Here is a 23,110-nt window from a genome sequence, read left to right as displayed (position 1 = left end):
AATTATCAGAGCTGCAATCATCTGCTCATCAAAGAGTTGATTTACCACTAACATGGCCCCTTAGGCTCACTTGGAAGAGTTCTCTCGAAAACACCTGTGTTCCCTCACCAAGCCTGGAAAGAAAAGCTAAACTTAAAAACATCCTAGTGCTTCTGTGGACAATCTAGCTGTTAAATTTAAAGAAGTAAGATAAAGATCCATAATAAAGCTAGCACATGTCAGCTGGCAGGTGTAAGGTATATTCAGTTGCCTAAATTTAGATGTATAAAGCTTACAAATTGGACATTCAGCTCATTATATTGAGAAGTGGAATACCAGAGTCTCAAAGGTTACCAACAGGACAAAAGTAGCCCCACAGAGAACACAAACCCTGCAGTGAGAATGCAATTACTGCTGTATTTCTTCTCCTTCAAAATGGCAAGACTGCCTCAGTCTCTTCTCATTAAGTGAGAAAGTTATTACTTGGAATTCATTCCTCCTTGTAATTACTAATTGGGAAGTGAACGGCAATACAGTATAAAAAAGGATAATATTCTTAACAATAGTAAAAGGCATAAAATAGCCTCATCACTTTCTACATATTAGTTATGTCATTAGTCCTATTAGCACTGCTCAAAATGAACATGTTAACAAGGGAACATTAAACTGCACTTCATGACTGTAAAGCCAAAGGACTAAATATTGACATACCAATTACTGCTTTAAGTCTTGTTAATTTCTTCAAACAAAATAGCAACAAAGCTAATGTGGGGAGGTTTGGGTCTGATGCTTTTCTTTCTCCTTTAGAAGAAAGACAGTTCTTTCAGACTGCATCAGTCCTCCAGGGATGAAACCTTACCTTATTGAGATAGAAAGGTATCTTGCATTTAAAGTCAATGATTTCACCTGCAAGGCTTTTTTTCTGTGATGTGAACAGTTCCCCCTGGCATTCATATGTATCTCACGCTGAGAGTGTTATTGCATGCATCTGAACACAGCAAATTGGCTGTATACACACACCCACGTATGAAGTTAGTGGAAGCTTAGGCTCATAGGGAAACTCAGATAAGGGAAAAATCTTCCTCAAACTACTGAAGTTTGGGCAGCTCACGATCCTAGTTTTATTGCTGTGAAGGTCCAGGGGAATGCTTTAGAGCCACTCATCGTCAGGTCAGCCAGGGTGAATTCCCAGCTCTTCTGCAGCATGTGACAAACTCCATAAGCCCAGATTTTGTCTCCATGTCTCAGGCGTTTATAAGTACAGAGCAGCATTAAGTGCTGCACTGACTGGGAGCAAGGAAAATAAATAAATTTAAAAAAAAGCGTCACTGGTGTTGTATCTCAAATAAGCAACTGTATTTAAAATTTAAAATACTCTCAAGCAAATGGATTTGATTCTATAGAAATGTGCACCTTGTAAGTGACAAACATTTGAACAAGGTCTTTGAATGGTGCCTCTTACTGATTTGAACAATCAAATCTTTCATTGTTTCAATTAAAGCTTGGTCTTTCATTTAGAGACTTACCGTCCAACTGTAAAATGACTGCAATTATAAATCAAGATGAATTATTTCTGTCTTCTTTTCAGCCTAAAGAAAATTAGTGTAGGGGGTTGTTGTTTAAAGGGGGTTGATGTGTTTCATTATGTGATCACAGAGAACAGCTCAGTGATATTCCAGCAATCAGTTACATGGTCTATTTTTATTATTAGCACAAGAAAGCAAACACTGCACAGCTCATCAGGCTGTGTAAATGAAATGCAATAATGAAGTTCTCAAGCAAGCAGAATCTGGCATGCCCGTGTTATTCCCTTTTTGCACTTAGTGCATGAAGCATTGCAGGAACTGCTCTCTGTGTAAACACATCTCTGTTTTATCATACATAATTCAGGACTTGCAATTCCCTGATGGAATAGGTTACCCAACTCCATACGCTGAGGTACAGTCCACAAACCCTGCACCAGTATGGTAGTGCTGCAGTACCCTACTACACTGCATTATTGATACAGCTCTGCCTCTTGCAACAACAAACGTGTTCTCAATCAGCTTTCTCCTAATACTTTGAAATGTCTACGGCATTCTCCCTGCCAAGATCTGAATATGCTCTACACGCAATAATTCAGAGTTCACTAAATAACACTGGATAAACAAGAATTTTCAAGCATCATCCACGGGCATACGGGGTTTCATAGAATAGCGCTGCTCCACAGCTCTAGCGTTTGCTGCTCTTGAAATTGTTGGGAAGTCTGTGGGGACCTCTTTGGGAACAGGTCTCAAAAGACAGAGATTTCTGTACTAATCTTCTGTGTCCTGTAAGTCACCTCAAACCTGGGCACTGCAGAGCCCAGACAGAGTCTGTTCCTGTGCAATCGCCATCCTCGCAATGGGATTGCAGGCTGTGTAAATCAGTGTGGAATTGAGTCCGGAGACTTGAGCTGCCACGAACATCTTAAAAGAAGATTACACCCATGTAATAGCACACAATCCTTTGCCAATCCCTAAAGAAGGGCAGGGAGGGGGGGAGGGGGGGACACGGGCAGAAATCAGATTTCTCGGCCAGCTCAATCCTGGATGTCCTGGAGGCCAAGCCTAACTCAGGGACCCAGAATCTGTGCAGCTTCCAGCCTGGTATGCTCAAGCCTCCTGGGACACATCCATCTTTGGTCAGGGGTCTTCCCACAGACACACGGCCCTAAGCCAAGCTGCTGAATGCAGGGAGATTAATATCCAGAGCAAGAAGACTGTTTCTGCATCTTCATTGGCAATTGCCTTTGCAGAGGAACAGAAATGTTCCCTCTGCAGCCTCCAGTTTGGTTCTGTGGAGCCAGGCCCGTCCTTTGGCTGCAGCATCTCGCAGAGGGAGAAGGGGTAGTGTAGGCAGGGGTGTTCCGCACCCCTTCATCACCCTTCTCCCGAGGAGAAAGATCTGGGCAGTGTCTCCCAGGGCAGGCTCAGTGGCATGAAGGGGCTGTGTCCTTTGGCCCCAAGAAGAGAAGGAGGCAGATAACTTCATGGCTATACCTCCAACCACATCTTGATCATGGTTCACACGTCCAGCTCCTTGACAAGGGAGATGGACTGGCCTGGTAGGAGGTGCCAACCTCCATAGCCTCACCCAGGGCACGAGGGAACTTGACCACCATTCTCTGTCCTCACCAGCTGTGAAAACACTGTGCCCTGCAAGGCCAGGCAAGACTCTCGCCTTATCTCCAGCTAGTCTCCGAGGAATGCAACCCACTGTCTTGCGAATCAGCCTGTCCCCAGCCTAACAGATGGACTGGAACAGCCAAGAGGCAAGACTGAGACGAAAATCAGACTTGGGATTATTGAGATGACTGCTCTTTTGAGGCAGGGTTTCTTATTCAAAGGATGTAATTTGACCATCCAGCTTGGAGTTAAATTGGCTTCAGACAATAACCTCGGGAACTAGGATTGCTTTAGGTGATCTGAATTGGGATCAGCACTGCAAAGAGATTGTGCTGGGAAGGCAAGAGGAAGAGACATAATAATATTATAGAGATCAACGCATGAAGAGGGAAAAGAGAACAGGAATCCTGTTAACTCCTTTAGCAAGGGAGAGCACGGTACTTAATGAAATTGAAAGATGCACTGCAAAGGACAGATGTACACCTACTGCTGAAATGAGGTGTGGAAGTGACTGCCATGCTAAGGGAACACGTTTATAAGAATCAAATAAAAACACAAGCAAGAATGTCAACATGAGTACTGTAATTATGCCATTTCCCTCCATAGGCCAAGTCCCTATAGCACTAAATCTCAAATCCAGCCAAACTACTAGGCAGCGGCTTCAACTTTCCCAGCAGCAGATGATCCCACCATTCAATCTTGTTTGCCCCCAAGGGTCAGGTTCTGGCAGTGTCAGGACCAGCTATGCAGGATAGAATCTCTGGGCACTTTCACCACACTAATCATACAGCAGCCACCTTTGGAAGCACCTTGTGAAAAGCTTGCAATTTTGCCTAATTGCTGCTGGACATACCTGATGCCAGCAAAGCACTTTAAGCCTCCAGAAAGTCCCCGTCTGCCTTTAACCTCTGCAGAGCTGACATCCCCGCAGCCCCGTCTGCAGCTGTGGTCTTGAGGCTTGGCTTTTGGCTTTGACTCATGAATGACAGCTACATTCTTTGTCCATCACAAGGCAGCAGTGTCCATCACTCTTTGCCTTTTTCATGCTTTTTTGAGCAAGTTCTTCCCAAGCAAATGCTGAGTTTCAGGTCAGCCAGGGAGAGGGGTTGTGGAACCTGAGCCACATTTGACCCCTTCTGTAGGCAACTCTCAAGCTTATTTGCCCAGGACCCAGAAGTGTGGCTACCGAGTGTGTGAACTGCTGTGCTTGGCACCTGGCACACATGGCCTCATCCTTGTCTGCAGAGCTAATCCTCCGCAGCCCCGAAGCACTGCACCAGGTGCCAGCTCTGCAGGCAGAGTAGGAGGCTGTCCTCACTGCTGCTGGAAGCACCCAGGAGCAAGGACACGCCAGGGCCATCTCTCCCCCTTGGTGACTTGCCACACACTCCCAACTCCAGCTCTTCCTGACCTTCCAGAGCACCTTCTTCCCCTTCTCACAGCCCTGGCTTCGTGGGGAGAGCTGTGCACTATTGCTCACTGGTCTGAAGTCCATCCTTCAGACAAAGACATGGAACATGACTGTCTGATAGAGACAGCCCCCATGCACGACAATTCAAGGGAGCAGCATTTTTGATGGCCTCCCACCCTGTTTTCCCCATATGGAGCATCCCACATAGGGCGCTGACAGTCCTGCCCTTGAGTGCAAGCTGCATTTGAAAGGGAACACCACGCAGGAAAGCTGTGCTGGGGGACACGGCTCTCCCCTCCACGCCCCCGAGGATTGGTCCCCAGGCACGCCACTGCATCCCTGGCTCCGCTCAGCACAGCTGTGCCCTGCCTCTATAGCAACGGAGGAGGAAAACGGGGTCATGGAATGGTTTGGGTTGGAAGGGACCTTAAAGCCCATCCAGTTCCAACTCCAATGCCACGGGTAGGGACAACTCCCGCTAGATCAGCATGCTCAAAGCCCCATCCAGCCTGGCCTTGAACATCTTCAGGGATGGGGCAGCCACAAGTCAACATAAGAAGGATATGGAATTGTTGGGACTGGGTCCAGGAGAGGACTACAGTGATGATCAGAGGGCTGGAGCACCTCCCATACGAGGGCAGGCTGAGAGAGCTGAGGTTCTTCAGCCTGGTGAAGGCTCCAAGGAGATCTTAATAGCGATTTTCCAATACCTGAAGGGGCTACAGGAAAGCTGGGGAGGGACTGTTCACAAAAGTGTGCAGAGATAGGAACTGGGGGCAATGGGTGTGAACAGAAGTGGGGCAGATTTAGACTAGACATTTGGAAGAATTTCTTCACAGTGAGAGTGGTGAGGCCCTGGCCCAGGTTGCCCAGGGAAGCTGTGGCTGCCCCATCCCTGGAGGTGTTCAAGGCCGGGTTGGATGGGGCCTTGGGCAGCCTGGGCTGGTGGGAGGTGTCCCTGCCCACGGCAGGGGGGTTGGAACTGGATGATCTTTAAGGTCGCTTTCAACCCACTACTCCACGATTCTATGCTTCCCCGATCAACCCGTTCCAGCCCGTCCCCACCCTGAGGACAAGTCCCCGCGACCGGCTGGGCTGTGGCTGTGTCCCCCCCGCCTCCCTCCGCCCCACGTGCCGGCGGCGCGGCCGCCCCTTCCCTGCGGGCCGGGCCCGGGCTGGCGGCAGGAAGGGAGGCGAGAGCGGCGGGAGGGGCGGGGAGAACTTTATTCCCGGAGACGCCGCTCCGGGGGGCGTCGCCCCGCGGCCGGGGCTGGGGCTGGGGCGTGCTCCGTCCCCTCGCCAGGCCGCCTCCCCTTCCCTCCCCTCTCGTCCTTCTCCCCGCGGAGCTCGGGCGCGGCGCTGGGGGCGCGGCCGCCGGTCCCCGCCCTCGCCTGGGCGGCTGCGGGCGCCCCGCGTTGCTGCTGCTGCTGCTGCTGCTGCCGCTGCCGGCGGAGATGGTGCCCGCGCCGGGGTTGCTGTGAGCGCCCCGCCGGTCTGCCCGGGAGCAGCCCCCCCCCGCCCCGGGAAACAGCGATAATAATAATAGTAGTAACCAAAATAGTAGATCTATACGTGTAGCTAATAATTCGAACCGAGGAGAAGAAGGGGGAGAAGCGGAAGGAGCAAGTGGATAATGTCAACCCCGAGCAGATTCAAAAAGGACAAAGAGATTATAGCGGAGTATGAAAGTCAAGTGAAAGGTAAGAGCGGGGGGCGCCTCCTCGGCCACCCCCGGCCCCTCCGGCCCCGGGGTCCCGGCAGGGAGAGGGGAGACGGGGAGGAGAAGGGGGACGGGGGGGGAGAAGAGGTTCGAGGGGGGGAGAAGGGGTTCGAGGGAGGGAGAAGGGGTTTGATGGTGGGGGAGAAGGGAGACGGCGGGGAGGGGAGAAGGGAGACGAGGAGAAGGGAGTGGCGGAGGGGAGCGCAGAGAGGAGAGCGGGGAGCAGGGAGTGGTTGATGGGGAGAAGGGAGCGAGGAGCAAGGAGAGGGAACAGGGAGAAGGGAGCCCGGATCGGGGTGGGTCGCTGCCGGCCCGGGAAGGGCAGGTTTGTCTGTCAGAGCGAGGCGAGGGCTCCTTCCCGCAGCCACTCGGCCGGTGCCCCCCGCCCTCCCCTCGGGGCTGCGGTTTCTGAGTTGAACCGCGGGCGACGGCTGATAAAGAAGCAGCCTCGCCTATTGAATGAGCCCTTTCGGCCGTCCCGGCGAGTCTTTCAGCCTCGCGTCGCCCCGCGGGATCCCCGGGCTTCCCGGAGCCCCCGAGTCCCCTCGGCTCGCCCCGCGTTCTCCCCGTGGACCGGCTGGACCCTCCCTGACGCGGGTCCGGGGGCTTCGGGAGCCCTTGTGCCCCGGGCTGAGCCCTTGAGGTGGAGGCGGCTGAAGCAAGGTGGGAGGAACCGGCCCTCAGCCGGTCGATCTGTTGGCTTTCTCTCATGGCACGGTGTTCTTTCCTCCAACTTCACCTGGCGAGATCAAATTTTCAAAGCAGTTCTTGGGGTTTCATTGTTCTTCTTCTTCTTCAAAGGAAAAAGGTAGTTTTTGAGGCTCTTTTTTCTTCCTAAGCTTAACTTTTTTTTTGTGAAAAAATACCAGTCACCAATGAAAGTCTTTTGGGGTCCAGAAAGGTATTTAGGCATAAAATAAGAAAGCAGCCAGCCAGGTGGGCAGCGAGGGGTCTTTCCTCAGCTGGCAGGCAGGCGGGTGCTTCGAGTGTCTGTTTGACATGGGCAGGGCAGACGGCTCTCGCAGAGCTGGTGGGTTCACTGAGCCCTTGGAGGATCAGTGCTTCTGCCTCTGTGGAAACGGTGGAGATTGTATTGATCAGGGAGCAGAAAAAATGGTTAAGGTCTTAAGCTCCTTGCAGAGTGCGCAGACAGTTCTTTGCCTCCTCCTAACACGATTGTTATGGTCTCAGCCTTTGTTAACTGCAGCCGGTTGCTATATAAGCTCTCCTTTTCTTTTGAATAATGAAGAAGAAACACTATGCCCTTCAGCATCCTCAGATATCAGATCATTTCATAAACAATAAAGATTAACATAGCAGGCATCTCTGATTATCTGGCTCATTGGCATCATCGTCCCCCATTATAATTACGGAGGGAGGTGGCATTTGTAAACAGAGTTTAGTAGAATTTTGACTTTCTTTTGCTCCTTTTTGGTGGTCTGTGGTGTGTCTGGTCCTGACTGCCTTGCTTGAATTGTTGATTAGCAGCTGTTTGAAATAGTGTGCTGGGCTAGAAATTGTAGCCAGAGCTTGCTTTTCTTCAATCATCATCACTACACTTCCGATTTGGGTGGAAGGAACTGTCTGTACTAAAACATAAGTCTGCTCAGTGCTAGCTCGGTGATACTAGAACAAAGTAACGATACCATTGTGTGATGCCTTGAAAATCTTGTTTATATCGAGAGATCAAGGGCTAAGGAATCAGTCCTAATTAGCCAGCAAGGTAACTTTAGGTGAATATAACTGCAGGAAATGCAGGTTTCTCTGTAGTACCTGGAATTTCATGCATTAGGATAGCAGAAAGGGTGTGGCCAAAAGGCTTTTGCTGCTTGTGATTTCTGATGTTTGCAATGACTGGCTGATTTCTCAGTGCTGGTATATTTAGTTGCCTGAAGGATGTGGCCAGTTTGTCAGCAAACTGGCCATTTGAGGTTGTCTGGATGGGCAGGTGCCAAGGAGTGTAACACCACATATATCCCTTGTCTCGTTATGAGACTGCGATAAGCTCAGCATGCCGAACACCAGTATTAGCGATTCAGAAACCGTATCACTGATGTCCGCCTTTGTTAATCCTGTGGTAAGGTGTCTGGATATTGATACTGAAGAAAGAGGCGCCTCTAATGTACGTGGCCAGTAGGGTATGTATATGGTGCCACATTTGGAAATGAGGATTTAACAGTACCGTTCCTCTGGTAGCTTTTCTGCTCTTACCTGCTCAAATGGGAAGTAGCAACAGATGATGTTAATTGTCTCCCTGGTTCCTGGATGTTGTAGACTGACATCTTCTCCTTGGACTTTGAGCAGTATTGGTGGCTTGGCTGTTGTTTTCATGTGGGTCGTACAGGAAGAGCCTGCAAATGTTACCTATTTGTCTACCTGAAGTGGCCAAAATGCTTCTGACTTGTTGGGCAGAACATCTTATTGCACCTCTTTTTTTCGCAACGTCCCTGATCTTCAGGCTAACTTCTGTCAAGAACTATCCCAGCTGTAGCAGTAAGGGAATTGCGTTCACTTCCCTGCACGTCATACAGAAAGCAGAAGGGTATTTCTTAAGTATGTCTTGATACTGAAGTTAGATCTGTCTAGATGAATACCTATACCTGTTGTTTTGGGATGTAAGGATATTAAGATGAAATAGGTACCTTAATGTGTAGGACATAAAGGCATGTGGGAAATATCACTTGGTTCTGCAACTCTTACTTATTGGAAGTGAGCTATCTTGGTACACTTCTGTTCCAGTATGACCTTGTTACTTAATAATTGTGCCGAAGCACGTACTTCTCAGCAATGTTTCACTTTCTAATTCATAAGCTTTAGGAAAGGCGTCAAGAGCTTGTTTATTCAAGAACATTTTGACAGTTCTGAGGAACAATTTATATTACTGTTAAAATGGCTTGCACAATATGCCTTGTAGATTTTCTGCAGACTGTATTGGATTACTCAGTAAAATCACTTCTTAAAATATCCCTGATCATCCCAACTATCAATCATATGTGCGTTTGCAGAAGAATGTGATAATTTTCTAGGCCCTCTGAAGTCTTTAGTGGTAGATTTCCTACCAACATGGCAGCTGGGGTGGTGCTAGAGAATGGAGGTCGTCCTGTTTAAATGAACAACGGAGTGGTGGTATCGTTAGGAGTTGAGTATTAACTTGACCCTCCTTAGATTTATACACAGCATTCCTTAACTCTAAGCTCAATTGACCATAGTAGCCTATTATTATCCTGCCTTTTGTATTCTGAGGACCAGCTGCTCCTTCGATACTGCTGATAACATAAAGTAGTGTCTGATAAAATTACTGAGCAATCCAAAGTAGTGAAGAAATTTGTCAGCATCCTCCGATATCTGTGTGGGTATCTCGGGGATGGTGAAGGGTGAGCTAGTGGGATCTTGAATATCTGGCTCACTTCAGAAATTTGTGCCTCTGACGAAACCTGTAGCAGGGGGTTGGGGATGCTGCTCATTAGCTTTCAGATGACTCAAGTATTACACTGGCATATTTACCTTCTTAAAACTTGTAACTGGCCTTCCATGCACAGTAGAGATGTGCTCTATGTAGGTAAGCATTGTGCTGACTGATCATCTGGGCCTGTCTATTCAGTGAGAACTATGGCTTGAACTGTTGAGGATCTTTGGGGTTTAAGTCTCTCGGCCTTTCAGTGCAACTGCATCTACAGCTGGAAAAGTACTGACGGAAGAACTACTTAGATGCTTCCTTTTTACGTCTTTATTTTCCAAGTTGAAAGTTACTGAGTGGAAATAATAAGCCCAAAAGCAACTTTGTGAAGGGAGACACTTCCCTAAAATTGATATTTGCATGTTTTTCTTCAGAACAGAATGCCATTTTCCACCAGAAACAATTTTTTTAGCAGTCTAATTAATATCGCCTAATTAATTTTTATGGAAAATGAAAATTCTAATTTGTGAATTTACTTCAGATTAAAACAGTCTAGAATTAAAGCAGCATTGGAAGCCTCTCTGAGGAAAGGCTGAGTTCTGAAATACGAATTGGGTTGATGTTTTAGTAAAGTTTTCTGATAACTAGTTTGAGAAAATCTTCATAATGAAGCAGTTGATACCTTGGATAATACTGGAATTCTTGAATTTCATTTCAGAATATTCTGGTGAGTAGTTGTCAGTTTCCAAAGTTCAAGTTTATCAAGTGTGGTTCAGCAGAAGTTCTTCTGATCAAAGAACTTGACCAGAATAACTGTTGTCTTACATAGAAATGATCTTGCTCTCCATGCCTGTTTTCAGTGGGGGCTGCATGTTTGAGAGAGGGGCTAATGAAGGATAGTTCCTTACCTTTCTCCACTCACTACTTTCTTCCTGCTCTGTGATCCTTCCCTTTAGAGTACAAATTTCAGTTGACTATGTAAATGTTAGTGAATTTGTGGTTGACTGTGCAGCTGGAAGAGGTATCTACAGTTTTAGGTAATTCAGTCATGAGCAGAACAATTTTTCTTTTCCTTGTTTGACCACACACTGCAGCTGCTGTTTTCCCAGCAATGCAGCCAAACTACATATATTTTTTTTACTTGAATTTAAAGGTGAAAAAAGTCCTAATTGCTATAGCACATGTGAAAGGGCAAGCAACAAATGGATTGTCTGACCAATGTTTCTGTCAATATGGCAATCATAATGCATACTTAATGTGTTCATTTTTTCTGTACCTCCATATTTTTTGTTAATCTCTAAAAGCTTTAATTTGTCTCTGATTGCGAAGCAGTTTGGATCCTTTTATGATCGCTTCTTTGGGGCTTTTTTTTTTTTTCTTTCCAAATGTACTTTCTGTGCAGTTTTGCTGTTGCAGAGCAAGGCTTTAAATCATACTAAGGTTCATTTCATTTCCTGCCATTATCTTTTATTGGTCACTTTTTTATGAAGTGAAGTCCTAGTTGCTAATAAAATTAAACTTACGGCTTTGAAATGGCTGTGGTAAGACAGGATAGGATCTGAATTTCATTTCATTTTCTGCTTCAAACTTCACTTGCGTTAGGTTTTGCCCTCTGTGAAAACTGATCTCCTTGTCAGTCAGAGGTGATGGATGGTAGCGCTGGAAAAAAGTGGGTCAGCGCTGTTGAGGCTGGATAAGAAATCCCCTGCTGACCATTACACGGCCTGTTAGAAGTCACTGACCATGCCTTGACAGCATAGCGTGTCTCATCTCTGGTTTGGACAGGGCTGGACGCGGAGGAGAACACAGGTAGAGCCAGGCAGATGTCAGTGGTGCTTCTTCTCCCCTTTACCTTTTTTCACTTTTTTTTCACTGCTACATCTAGCTGTTACATTATCCCATGTCTAACCTTTCTGATCTCCCCAGTGGAAATGAGTGCTACCTTAACTTGTATTAATCCCTATTAGAGTCTAATCTACTCTTACTGCTCAGCTTTCACGGAACAAAATAGGCTTTGGAGTGTGTGGGTTTGTTTTGTGTGTGAGTGATTAGTCTAAACGTGTACTGGGGCTCCTTGTGACCTGCATGCTGCCCTCTCTTCTTCCTGCAGGTTTTGATCTCATGGTAGCATCTCCTCTGTGGCTGAGCATCTCCCAGCTTGCCAGATACTGATCTGGCTTTCCTGGGACCCCCCCTGTGCCCTCTGTCTAGCTGGACTGATCTGATCAAATGCCAGCCGTCACCAGAGCAAGGCTAGGTGACCTTGTCTTGCAGCTCCTGGACTGACCAGTACAGAGCATGGATAGCCTGTTCTGTCTGAAGTTACTTCATGCCTTTTCCTTCCCCACTTCTTGTCTCCCAGGCCCCAGGCCAAATACCCTGAGCTGCAAGAGATTGTAGGGGACAGGACAAGAAGGAATGGCCTCAAGCTCCGCCAGGGGAGATTCAGGCTGGACATTAGGAAAAAATTTTTCACGGAAAGGGTCATTGGGCACTGGCAGAGGCTGCCCAGGGAGGTGGTTGAGTCCTCTTCCCTGGAGATGTTTAAGGGACAGGTGCATGAGGTGCTGAGGGGTTATGGTTTAGTATTTGATAGAAATGTTTGGGCTCAATGATCCGATGGGTCTTATCCAACCTGGTGATTCTTTGATTCTATGATACACACATGCATGCATGTGGAGGAAGAGCAGCAGTCAGGAACTGATGGCAGTGGTTCAAAGTGGATGGGCTCGTGGGCGCTGCAGTAGCAAATACTTGCAATTGCACAGAGGGCAATTTCTGAGAGCATGGGACTATCTTCTGGATAAGAGGCAGAAGCTGTCTTGCACAGGAAGGCTGCTTACTGCACCAAGACTATATCTGGCACCAAAAGCAAGGGAGTTGGTTATTTCTGTTCTTAGTTTCCAAGACTTAAAAAACTGATCTGCAGGCTGTTCAGACAGTTTGTAGTGGCTTGGTCCTGTGGGAGTATTCTAAGGCAAACAATTCACTTTGATCTGTTGTAATGGGAGCGGTAATCCTGAGGCACAACTTCCTCAGGAATTTACTGTTTTCTGTAGCTTTTCTGTATAAGTCATCTTCTGGTAGACACAGAAGTGTGTCACAAGCCACCTGGTAGGTTAAAGGTGGTATATTATATTTTCCCTACACTCTGCCCACCAGTTCATCTTATCTGAGTAAAACACTGGTGTTCTCAAGCCAATTGCTGTTGTCTACAATGTAATAACTGAACAAGGAAAATCTTTTCAATACCCCCTTCCCTCTCCTCTGTTCATGTCACTATTTCTCAATCATATTCCTGTATGAAATTCAAGATGGAGTATTCAGTCTTGCATCATACAACCCACTGGAAGCCTGTTTCTTTGCCTTGATATGACTGTTCAATAAATCCTGAGATTAAGATGCAATCTCTTTATGGAAAATGAATAATCTTTGGAACTAACCTCAAGCAACTAATGTTCTCTATCCAAGAACTGGTTTGTCAATGGGCATGGCAGTGACTTCATATTACTCTACAAGTCAGTGACTGTGAACATTACGATGAAAGGTTGTCTTCTGTAGAAGGAGAAAACACTTGTTTTAGTTCATGGTTGGCACAATAAAATAATCCCAGCCCTTGGTGTGTGTTAATGAGGTAAATGTTGCAGGTAGGGAGAGAAGGTGTTCTTCATAGTCTTTCACTTGAAACATTGGAGCAAGAAAAGGGCCCAACCTCCTCTATCAGAAAAATCTCTAGGAAATAAACACCATAAAAGCCGCGAAATGCTCTCAGTAAATGCTGTGAAGAAAGTATGCTGTATTATTTGACTCTGTAATAATCTTTTATGTTTAATTACTTAAGGATGATGTCTTTAACTTCTAACTCTGTCCAGTGCAGGACAGTACAGTTGATCTGATTTTAATGAAGTCCATCTGAAGGCGTGGGGTTGCTTGATCTATACTTACCTCAATGGTAGTATCTGGGGAGTTGCTTTTAATTACAGAGTGAAAAAAATTCTCTTTGTCTATCATTTTCCAGAATATGTTTCAGTAGAACTTACTTAGAAGTGTGATCGTGGATTCATCAGTTAGAATATCCCTATTAACTTTGTTATGTTATCTGTTATTGACTGATAAAACCAGTTTGAGTTTCAGTTGCAACCTCTCAAGACTTCCCGTTACGGATGTGGAAGTGCTGACAAGCAGGCAAAGAGAGCTGTATTAGCACATTAACCAAAACATTCTCAAAATATACTAAACAAAATTTTTTTTTTTATTATGAAGTAGAAGTTACAAAAAACTATAATTGGAACACTCATGGTGCAGTGTTTCTTGTTAACTATATTGGGAATAAAAAGCAAATGCAGCTGGCTTACCAGATGATGACTTCCAGGAAGCAATGATTGTAACCCTTCATGTAATGAGCTGTTGTGGGAAATGGAGCTGACTACTGCAGCTTCATGTAAACGGACTCTCCAGACTCCTTATCTGACTCAGTGCTTACTCACTTGAATTGCTCCACGTGTAGGATCTGCCAACAGCTTGTTGGTGCTGCCTTGTGTCTGGAGTCTTCAAGATGCTGCTTTGACTTATTTCTTCCAAGGTTTCAGAAGTGGAATGGTGCACTTTTGGCTTTGCTCTGGCTGTGTCTTAAACCAAATAAGATGTGCTGATCCCCTTTTGCTTTCCAATGTACATTATCTCATAAGGTAAAATAAAGCAGTCTCTACTGTTCTAGCTGGTTCCAGAGTATCTGCTTCCTAAAAATCAGGGGAATCTGTTCATGTTTATGAAGTAGAGTACATTAGAAGTCTAATAAGAGTCAATGATAGCTCTAGTATGGCTTTCTTCTTTCAACAACTTCTCTTCTTTGAAACCTTGCTGTTCTCTGCTTTTCTTGTCTGACTCCTTTTTTTAAGAGAAGAGAGGATAAACAATCTAAAGTGTTAGGTCAGACACAACGTAAAGTAATTGTTCATTCAGTACCAAGATGAGCAGCCATATGAACCAGGACTTTCTAACTCAACAATTAAGTTACTATTTTAGAAAGTAATAGAAAAGTTGAAAGGACTACAAGTCACCTAATTTTTTTATCATGTAGCACAAAAAGGTTATTATTCTTTTTCTGCTGAAAAAAGAAAAACAACTTTAGCCTTTCACCATTAATGTCCAGTAAATAATCTTTTAGAAAAAAATGTAAGATCAGATTGCCTGTAGTAAGAACAGACTGGACTTGATAAAGCACGTAGTCCCTTTCCTTAGATTTTTATGTTGCTGGTAGTTCAGTCAGGCAGGTGTCAAGTGCCTCTAGTTGTTGTTCTCCTTGCTTGCTTGGTAGATACACTGCAATCCAAGTGTGTATACCAAAACACACTGCAATGAGGTTGTTAGGCATATAGTTAATCTTATTCCTTTGAGAGTATTTATGCAGGCATTCTAAAAGTGTACTAAAAAGAAAAAAAAATTCTTAGCCTTATTATAGGATACTTAACATACCAAGGTTGTTTTAAGTGTTTAGACAGCACAGCATGCTCTTCCTCCTGCAAAACACTCATTTGATGATTAGTAGAAATGAAAGTATGTAAACTCTTGTTCATAGGTGCCTTATATATGTGGCAAATTGGTGTCTCTGCATTCTTAGCAGAGGCAGTAATGGCAAATAACATCAGCTTTAATATCTTGGCAAATACCAACTCCATGAGGAACCAGGTGTGTGATGGAAAGATGGCTTGTTTGCTTTGTGTTGCAGATGGGTAACTGTTACGTTTAAGAACTTGATTTAAGAACTTAACTACACTTCTTTGCTGCCCAACAGACTACTTGCGAGTAAGACCCAATGTGATGGGGTTGTGTGCATTATGTGCCTTTTTTAAGGCTGCCTCCATGTGTTTGCGCATTCCTAATTTCCATGTAACAATGCATAAAATTAGTGAGATTCTCAATGTCATGACAGAAAATAGAACAGAAGCGTTAATCTCCTCAGGTACCCATGCACTGAAGTCACAACCAAGTGCAGAGTGGGAGAAGGTCCCCTGTGCAGGAGAGATGCAGATGCCCAGTACAGGTAGTAAATCTGCGTTTACTAGGAGCTTCTCTCCTCCTGGGGTGCTGCAGAGGAGCCTTGTGGCAGCAAGTGCTGTTATGCACGCCCAGCATCGCCTCCTCCCCAGCAGCCTGCTATGAGCACCCTGTGTACATCTGCAGCTGAGCTCATCGGATTATCATCGACTGTATTGTAATCCTTTAATTGCCAGCTACTTCTGATGCCCCGATGTTGTAGTTGTGGGTCAAATCCTGTGCTTCTTAAGCAGTACTCATACTGCTGTCTCTGACTTTACCTGTAGGATGGTGAAATACACTGCCCCTCGCAAATTGGATCGTATGCCCTTGTTGAGAAACAACCAGCCAGGAACATCTCAAACCACCCTTTTCTTTGTATCTGACTGACGTTACTGATATTCACTGGAGTGGACACAGACAGCTCATTGTCAGCCAACTTGTTTGAGCCTGAACCAATAAATAGGGAATACAGCATAAAAGGTTGATTTTTCGGGTTTCTCTTGGGCCTGAGAAGCTATGGGGTGTAAGAGTTGAGTGTTCTATTGTTTATCCTCCAACCCTCCTTTGAGACTTGTTCCTGCTTGAGGTGGTTTCTGACAGGGTTTTAATGGATTATCATGCTAAACATACTGTATAAAAGCATCTTAGGGGAGCATGATATCTGGTCTTGTGGAGATGTCTCTGGCACTTTAAGTAAAGAAAATTATGAAAATGTTAATGGCAAAACTGTGGACGAAACAAAAATAGTCTGTATTTTGTGCGGGGCTCTAGTTCTGCCTCTTCCTGCTATAAGAGCAGAGCAAGGGCAATTGAATACTTAATTATGAGTGGCTTCGGCCGACTGTACCTACATACAGAAATCTGGAGTGTCTTTACTTTTGGAAACTGCTTTTATGTCTAAAAATAACTGGGTGAAGTATATGTATGTTTCAGTAGAGGCTGGTGAAAGGGGATAACTGACCACCTTTGGTCACTTTCAGCAGCCTCTACTGAAACACAAAGGTGGACCACCAAACCTTCCTGGACGATCCCCTGATAGCTGGTTTGATAGTGCTGAGTAAGAAACTCGTTTTTTTTTTTTTTTTTTTTTTTTTAATCGGAGGGGCAAAATCAATGAAAATAAGAGCCAAAATGTAATTCCTCCAATATATACTATGACTAGCAAAATGATGGGTTACTGGTGAGAGGGGATGGGTTGGCAGAGGAAGTGTTGAAGGAGATACCAAATTCATGCCTTGCTGGTGGTCCACCAGCCAGTTCAGTATGTCTCATTCCTGAGTGTTTGCAGGATGGTGTCTCTGTAACGAGGGAGGTCTCTGCTCAGGCCTGTGAGAATGGACTTTCAGGCTACAACAGCAGTTTTCACACTCTTCCATATGGGCTCAAAGAGGCTTAGGGTGAAAAGTATCCCATGGGATTAAATACATAAAAGAACTCTGAGTTCACTATTTGCCTTTCAGCTGCCATCTTTAGTTCCCCTTTAGCTGCCTTTCAGTTCAGAGGTGTCTGTGGCTATGTTTATGTGACTACGGGCATTGGCCTACATGTTTGTTTTATAGACTATTCACAGGAGTCATAATTTGAAAGGCAGCATCTAACATAGTTCTGTTATTTACAGACCAGAAACTGCCTTGCCTCTGTCTGGCAGAGGCAAGAGATAAGTGCTGGCCCCATCCATGCCAATCTCATCTGATTTGCCACCAGAGAAGACCTAAAAATGTTAGCTACTTACACAAAACCACGTGGGAATGTGTGAAATTGCGGTGTTAGGAATCTGACCAGTGCATCCTTCCTAATGATCAGAGCATTTGCATAAGGAGTTTGGTTTCATGACTTGCTACCGTGATCTTACTCAAAATTGAGTCTTGAGTCCAGTTGTCCCACCTGACAAGTGATTGCTTTGAGAACTAGTGAGCAGAGTATTCTGGGACAGGTCTCTGTTTCCTTGTTTGCTGAAGCTCTCCTGCTCTTTTACAGACTTAATGAATTTTTAATTATTCACAGGGCGATTATGAATCCATTGCCTGGTAGTTAGAGAAGTCACCTGAGATATGGGTCTTGCTATGTGTTCCAGCAAGTGTGTGTCCCTGCTTTAGTCTTTTTGAAAGAAAGGAAAAGGGGGAGGGCTGTGACCATTCTTAATTAAGAATACTTACTTTATTAATCTGGAGGGGAAAGCATTCAGAGGATTCCTTATTTATTCATTGTGTGTGGTCATACCGCATACAGAAGAAACCCCAGCCCTTTCCTTTGTATTGATTTTTAATCATAATGTCCTGCCAGGCAGTATTTGACAGATTGTCTCTAGTTTTGCAGACAATCTATGAAAGAAAATATTTGTTCATAGTTACTTGAAAGATACGCATATGTGTATTTGTTTGTCTGAACCTTTGCTCTAATGACTCTTCCTGCAGCAGCCCCTTCATACGGCATATTCAGTCTTCTGTCCCTTGGAGAGTCTACACCCGAGTTGCCCGAGTTTTAGATTTCATTGCAGCCACTAGAAACTTACTCTGCAGATATTCCTGTCTTATTTCATATCTCTGAAGAGTAGAGAGGGTTTTTTGATCGTGGAAAAATTACCTCTACTGATCTTTAAGGAGGAAAGAAGGGGAGTGGGTCTGCAAATATTACTGAGGCAAGCCTGCGGTTGTTAGTCAAACAACAGTGAATGTTTTGGGGCTTAGTGACTAGAGGTGAATTATTACAATGCATTAATATATCTGTGAGAAGAAGGAAACCTGAAGAACTCTTTTATCAGTCATGACAGTTGATCAGGTTATTTCCTTTGCAGAGCTGTTTTAGAGGGCAGCAGACTACTCCAAAAACCCAAGGTACCTGTAGGTACTGGACTTTGCTTGGGTGTATTAATATGCACTGCTTCAGATGCATGTGGGGAAGTCACGTTGTTTGGATAGCTGTTTGCAAAGTACCAGAACTCAGAATCAGGCAAGAAGATGGAAATTATGGAAATCTCCAAATTCTTTTCAACTTGATTTAAAAAGGGGATTTAAGAAGACACTTCAGGTATGTTTCTGAATTTGTACACTGGCATATTTTGTGTTGGAAAGAACAGTTTGTCATAGAATCATAGAATCACTAGGTTGGAAAGGACCCACTGGATTATCGAGTCCAACCATTCCCATCAGTCACTAAACCATGTCCCTGAGCACCTCATCCACCCGTCCTTTAAACACTTCCAGGGAAGGTGACTCAACCACCTCCCTGGGCAGCCTGTTCCAGTGCCTAATGACCCTTTCCGTGAAATATTTTTTCCTGATGTAATTCTTAGTTCTGTCCTGCACCCCACCCAGTTATCTGGTAATTAATCTAGTTATTAGTTTGATTACTTATTTTTAAAAAAAAATTGTAATTGAGTGTTGTACTAAATGAGTAGCTAGTGCCTCCTGAATCAGTAGCAGTTCCTACTGGATAAGCGGATGCCTATAAGATTATTAAAGGTATTGTAAATATAGAGGTAAAATGTATGTGAAGACTTAATAGAAACTTCAGTTCCCTAAGTATTTGTATGTAGTCTGTTTTTGCAGAGCATATGCTATTTACATTATGTGGGGTTTTTTTTCTCCCTTATCATTGCTTGTGTTAGTGTATCTAAAAGTAAATGTACTTCTAAATACTTCTCTTTTTAAGGTAACAACTATGATGCATTTTTTCTCAGTTCATAAGGTATCGGTAGTATGTGAGATCATAGAATTAGCTGTGATAACTACTTCTAGCCTCTGCCTTGCTTGTAGGTCTCTGTGAGATGCTCTGAGAGTTTTTTGAGTTACAGCTTGCACATTATATAGTGCGGTGGGGATTCAGGCCTGTTATTAGGACTATATGGGTTATTATTTCTATTATAGTGTGTTTATAACCTTGGAATTACCCTTCTGAATCTCATCTCAAGAGTTTGTGATCCTGGTAGGCATAACTCTACTTCTTGTGCAAATATACCTGACTTAATGAAAATAAAACAAAACGCTTTCAGTTTCTCCTTCTCCAAGTCTGGGACAAGGCTCTGCTCTAATTTGGTCAAGAGCACTTAATTTAAAGCGAAGAGAGATCTTAATTTCAGGTGATTGAATGCACTGACAAGAGTCTTGAGAAGTGATGACTGAGGGTAGCCTTACTCTAATCAAAACCCAAGCACTGAGTTCCTTGTAATTTGATGCAGACTTCACAAAGTCGAGTGTGTATTGATGAAACTGCTGTTTCCCTTTGCAAACTTTATTTTTCCTGTAATGGCTAAAAATTTTTACCAAATATGGTAATTAGTGAGGTCTCCTTTACTGTAGTTTGTGGTTTCCCAAGTGGGGAGGTGAGCCTTGCTGAAGCAGTGCCCCATATGGATGGGGGGGACCTGGAGCTGGTGGGTGTTGCCGAAACTCCTCAGCTGTGTATAGATATGTCAATTCTCTCCAATGAGCCTTGGCTATGGGAAAAGCTTCAGACCCACTGCTGTAGAATTTCAGTCAGTTAAAGCATTTGGCTTTGTAATGTATTCAGTGCTCTGAATAGTTGCTAGCGAATGCAGGGCTGGCGGGATGAATGGGGTGGTATTGCTTTTACAAGCACTATAGTAGCTGCCGTGTGTGTCCTGCTATGCACAGCTTTGTTTACTTTACACACATGAATTTGTTGACCTCACCAGAGCTCTTAGCCTTCCTAGGGCTACTAATCTCCATAAATGTCTGCAATATTGGACTTAATTTTGGCATGGAAATATGCAAAATGAATGAATCAAACTGTGAGTCATCGTTTTTTACGGTAAAACATTCTGACCTAGTCCCACAGTCCACGTGCTTGGCTCATGCTTGCCCGAGAGCTTGTAGGATTTGACCCATCCTTTGGGAATCCTGACTTTTTAAGTGTAGCAGAGTCTGTGCTGAAACAAAGGAAATGTAAGGCAGAATATATTGAAGGAAAACATGAACTGTCACTTAATTTACATGCAACTCAAGATAAAATTAATGTAGGCTGTAGACAGGATTATGCACACATTGTAGAATGTTTCAGTAGTACTCCAGATGCCTTGTGAAAACTGTAGTGGAGATGTTTTCAATTTACTGAATGTTCTCCTTTTTTGCATATAGCTTAACTAAAGTGTGGTACAATAAATTAAACTTACTCATAACATTTATTGGAGTTATCGATTTGTGAAGCTAATGCAGATAAGTGATGTGAATGTCACTTTCATGTCCGTCCTATAAGATGCAAAAGCACAAACATAGTAACTACAAGGCTTTTTTTGATGTTTTAATCTTTTAAATCTTTGAAATGTTGGTGTGCTTGAAAGGGCTTCTAAATCCATTGGTTAGTCTGTGCTGTTTCATTTTGTGCTCAGAATCATAGCAGATAAAGGAAGAGTGATCAGAAAGCTTAATGCAGTCAGAGCGTCACGACCTGTTATGTAAAGCAACATTTGGCAAGGCCTTCCCAGCTGCTGTAAATGAATGTTAACAGCATTTTATCGGATGCTTTCACTGTCTTTATTGCATAATCTGAATATTTATGACCCTATTAATGTTTAGCTATGAAATTGCAATATTGATGGAGTGAAGGTTCCATAGAAGGCTGAATGAGGAGAAAGACTTTTGTCTCATGAATAGAAGTTGCGTTACTATTAAAAATCATTGAGTTCACATTTCAAAGGAGTCTGTGGAATTGGTTTACTGATAATAGTGTACTATTTCCCTAAACCTTATGATGGAAAAACTACTTTGGTGGCAGAGTAGTGTTGCTGAGTGTTGTGTCTGTGTCTATCAAACACAGAGTACTGACCAGAAAGTGGTAATTTTTTGCTTTTAAGTCCCTGAATTCATAATAATGAAACACTGTAGCCTTGAATAAACACAGCCAGACTGTGGACCACAGGCCAGACCCAGTTTATCGCAATCATCTCCATCCAGAGAGGTGCTCCAGGTAGGATTTTGGGGCAAGCTGTTGGCCAGGTTATTATTACTATTTTTTTTTTTTTTTGATTTGGTGACCAAGATCTTGCTTTCTGCCCCACTTCCTCACAGCCCCACACCCCCCTTCTTCTCTTGTGACTACCTGAAATGCATGTCACATAATTAGAGTATGTGTGCACCACGTTATGTGGCTGGGGAGTGGTAGCAGACGTTGTCCTGTTACTGAATGCGTACTTGCTTGTATCATGATCATACTTGGAATGTGTGGGAGGGTAATAGGCTTGGTCAAGAGATAACAGGGAGCTTAGGTTATATTATAGAATCATAGAATCATTTAGGTTGGAAAAGACCTTTAAGATTGTAGAGTCTGACTGTAAACCTAACACTGCTGAGTCCACCACTAAACCGTGTCCCCTAAGCACCACATCTACATGCTTGCAAATATCTCCAGGGATGGGGACTCAACCATTTCCCTGGGCAGCCTGTGTCAATGCTTGCCAACCTTTTCAGTGAAGTAGTATGTCCTAATATCCAATCTGAATGTCCCATGGTGTCACTTGAGGCCATTTCCTCTCGTCCTATTGCTTGTTGCTTGGGACAAGAGACCAACACTTGCCTCGTTACCACCTCCTTTTAGCTGCTTGTCAAGTCATGCCACCAAACAGAACGGAATACCACCATTTCAATAGACGCCTGCAAACTTCTAACAAGATGATGTTCACTGGCGACAGTCTGTGTTCAGTGTCTCCCACCTATGGAATTTACCAGTGACATTGGTATTGTGCTGCTTCATCATTCTGCGGGATAAATAGCTCTGTTAGCTTCAGGCTCATGTCTGTGGTTTTGCCTACAAAAGGCAAACTGTGATGCAAACCCTGTGGTGTGTCTTTACACTATATCTAGTTCTCAGTGGCTCTGTCTCTTAATGGTCTCTACTTCCACCCTCTCCACAGTTCAGACCTCATGAGCTGGAACAGGAGACAGCTGCACATGACTGTAAGCGTACAATATGTTAGAAATGTAAGGATAAGTGAGTACAGGGTGTGGAGTGCTGGAGTCAGGAAGAAAGTTTAGATTAATATATACTTTTAATAGTGTTTTGTCCCCAGGCCAGTTTGTTATAGCTACTGCAGAGCTCTAAATGGACTCTCTTCCCTTGTGGGGATTAGAGATTTAAATATGTATTGTTCTTTTGGGCAATAGTATTGAGCAGTCAAGTAAGGTTTATAATAGAACAAAGAAACCTTTAATTAGGACAGGAGTTTCAATTGTATTCTTTTTTTTGCTTTGTGTAAGAGAAACTTGCATTAAATCAGATAAATGATAAAACAATGGATGCAATAAAGGAAGTTTGGAAGAAGCACAACTGTTTACAAACTTAAATTTTGAATTGACAATAAACCATTAATTTTTACTTAGGAAGCTCTTAAAATAAGATTCACTTTTTCCACATTCCTGACCATCTGTGTCAAGATATTTTAAGGAAATATTTTTCAACTTATT

At 44.0% G+C, this 23,110-nt stretch overlaps 1 protein-coding gene across 2 annotated transcripts in view; it reads left to right on the top strand.

The window, feature by feature from the left end:
* Positions 1–6,095: 6,095 nt before the first annotated feature.
* Positions 6,096–23,110, top strand: part of SRGAP1 (SLIT-ROBO Rho GTPase activating protein 1) — a 145,509-nt gene continuing 128,494 nt past the window's right edge. Inside the window, exon 1 of one of the 2 annotated variants that reach the window (XM_069853049.1) lies at positions 6,096–6,236. In XM_069853049.1, coding sequence (XP_069709150.1) covers positions 6,170–6,236 — 67 coding nt within the window. In that variant the 5' untranslated portion in view covers positions 6,096–6,169. The remainder of the gene's footprint in view (positions 6,237–23,110) is intronic. The other variant, XM_069853056.1, reaches the window with a different exon arrangement.

This window comes from Phaenicophaeus curvirostris, chromosome 1, assembly GCF_032191515.1.
Source record: "Phaenicophaeus curvirostris isolate KB17595 chromosome 1, BPBGC_Pcur_1.0, whole genome shotgun sequence".
Lineage (NCBI taxonomy): Eukaryota > Metazoa > Chordata > Aves > Cuculiformes > Cuculidae > Phaenicophaeus > Phaenicophaeus curvirostris.
Note: the sequence above shows the minus strand (reverse complement) of the source record. Positions and strands in the feature narration are given on the sequence as shown.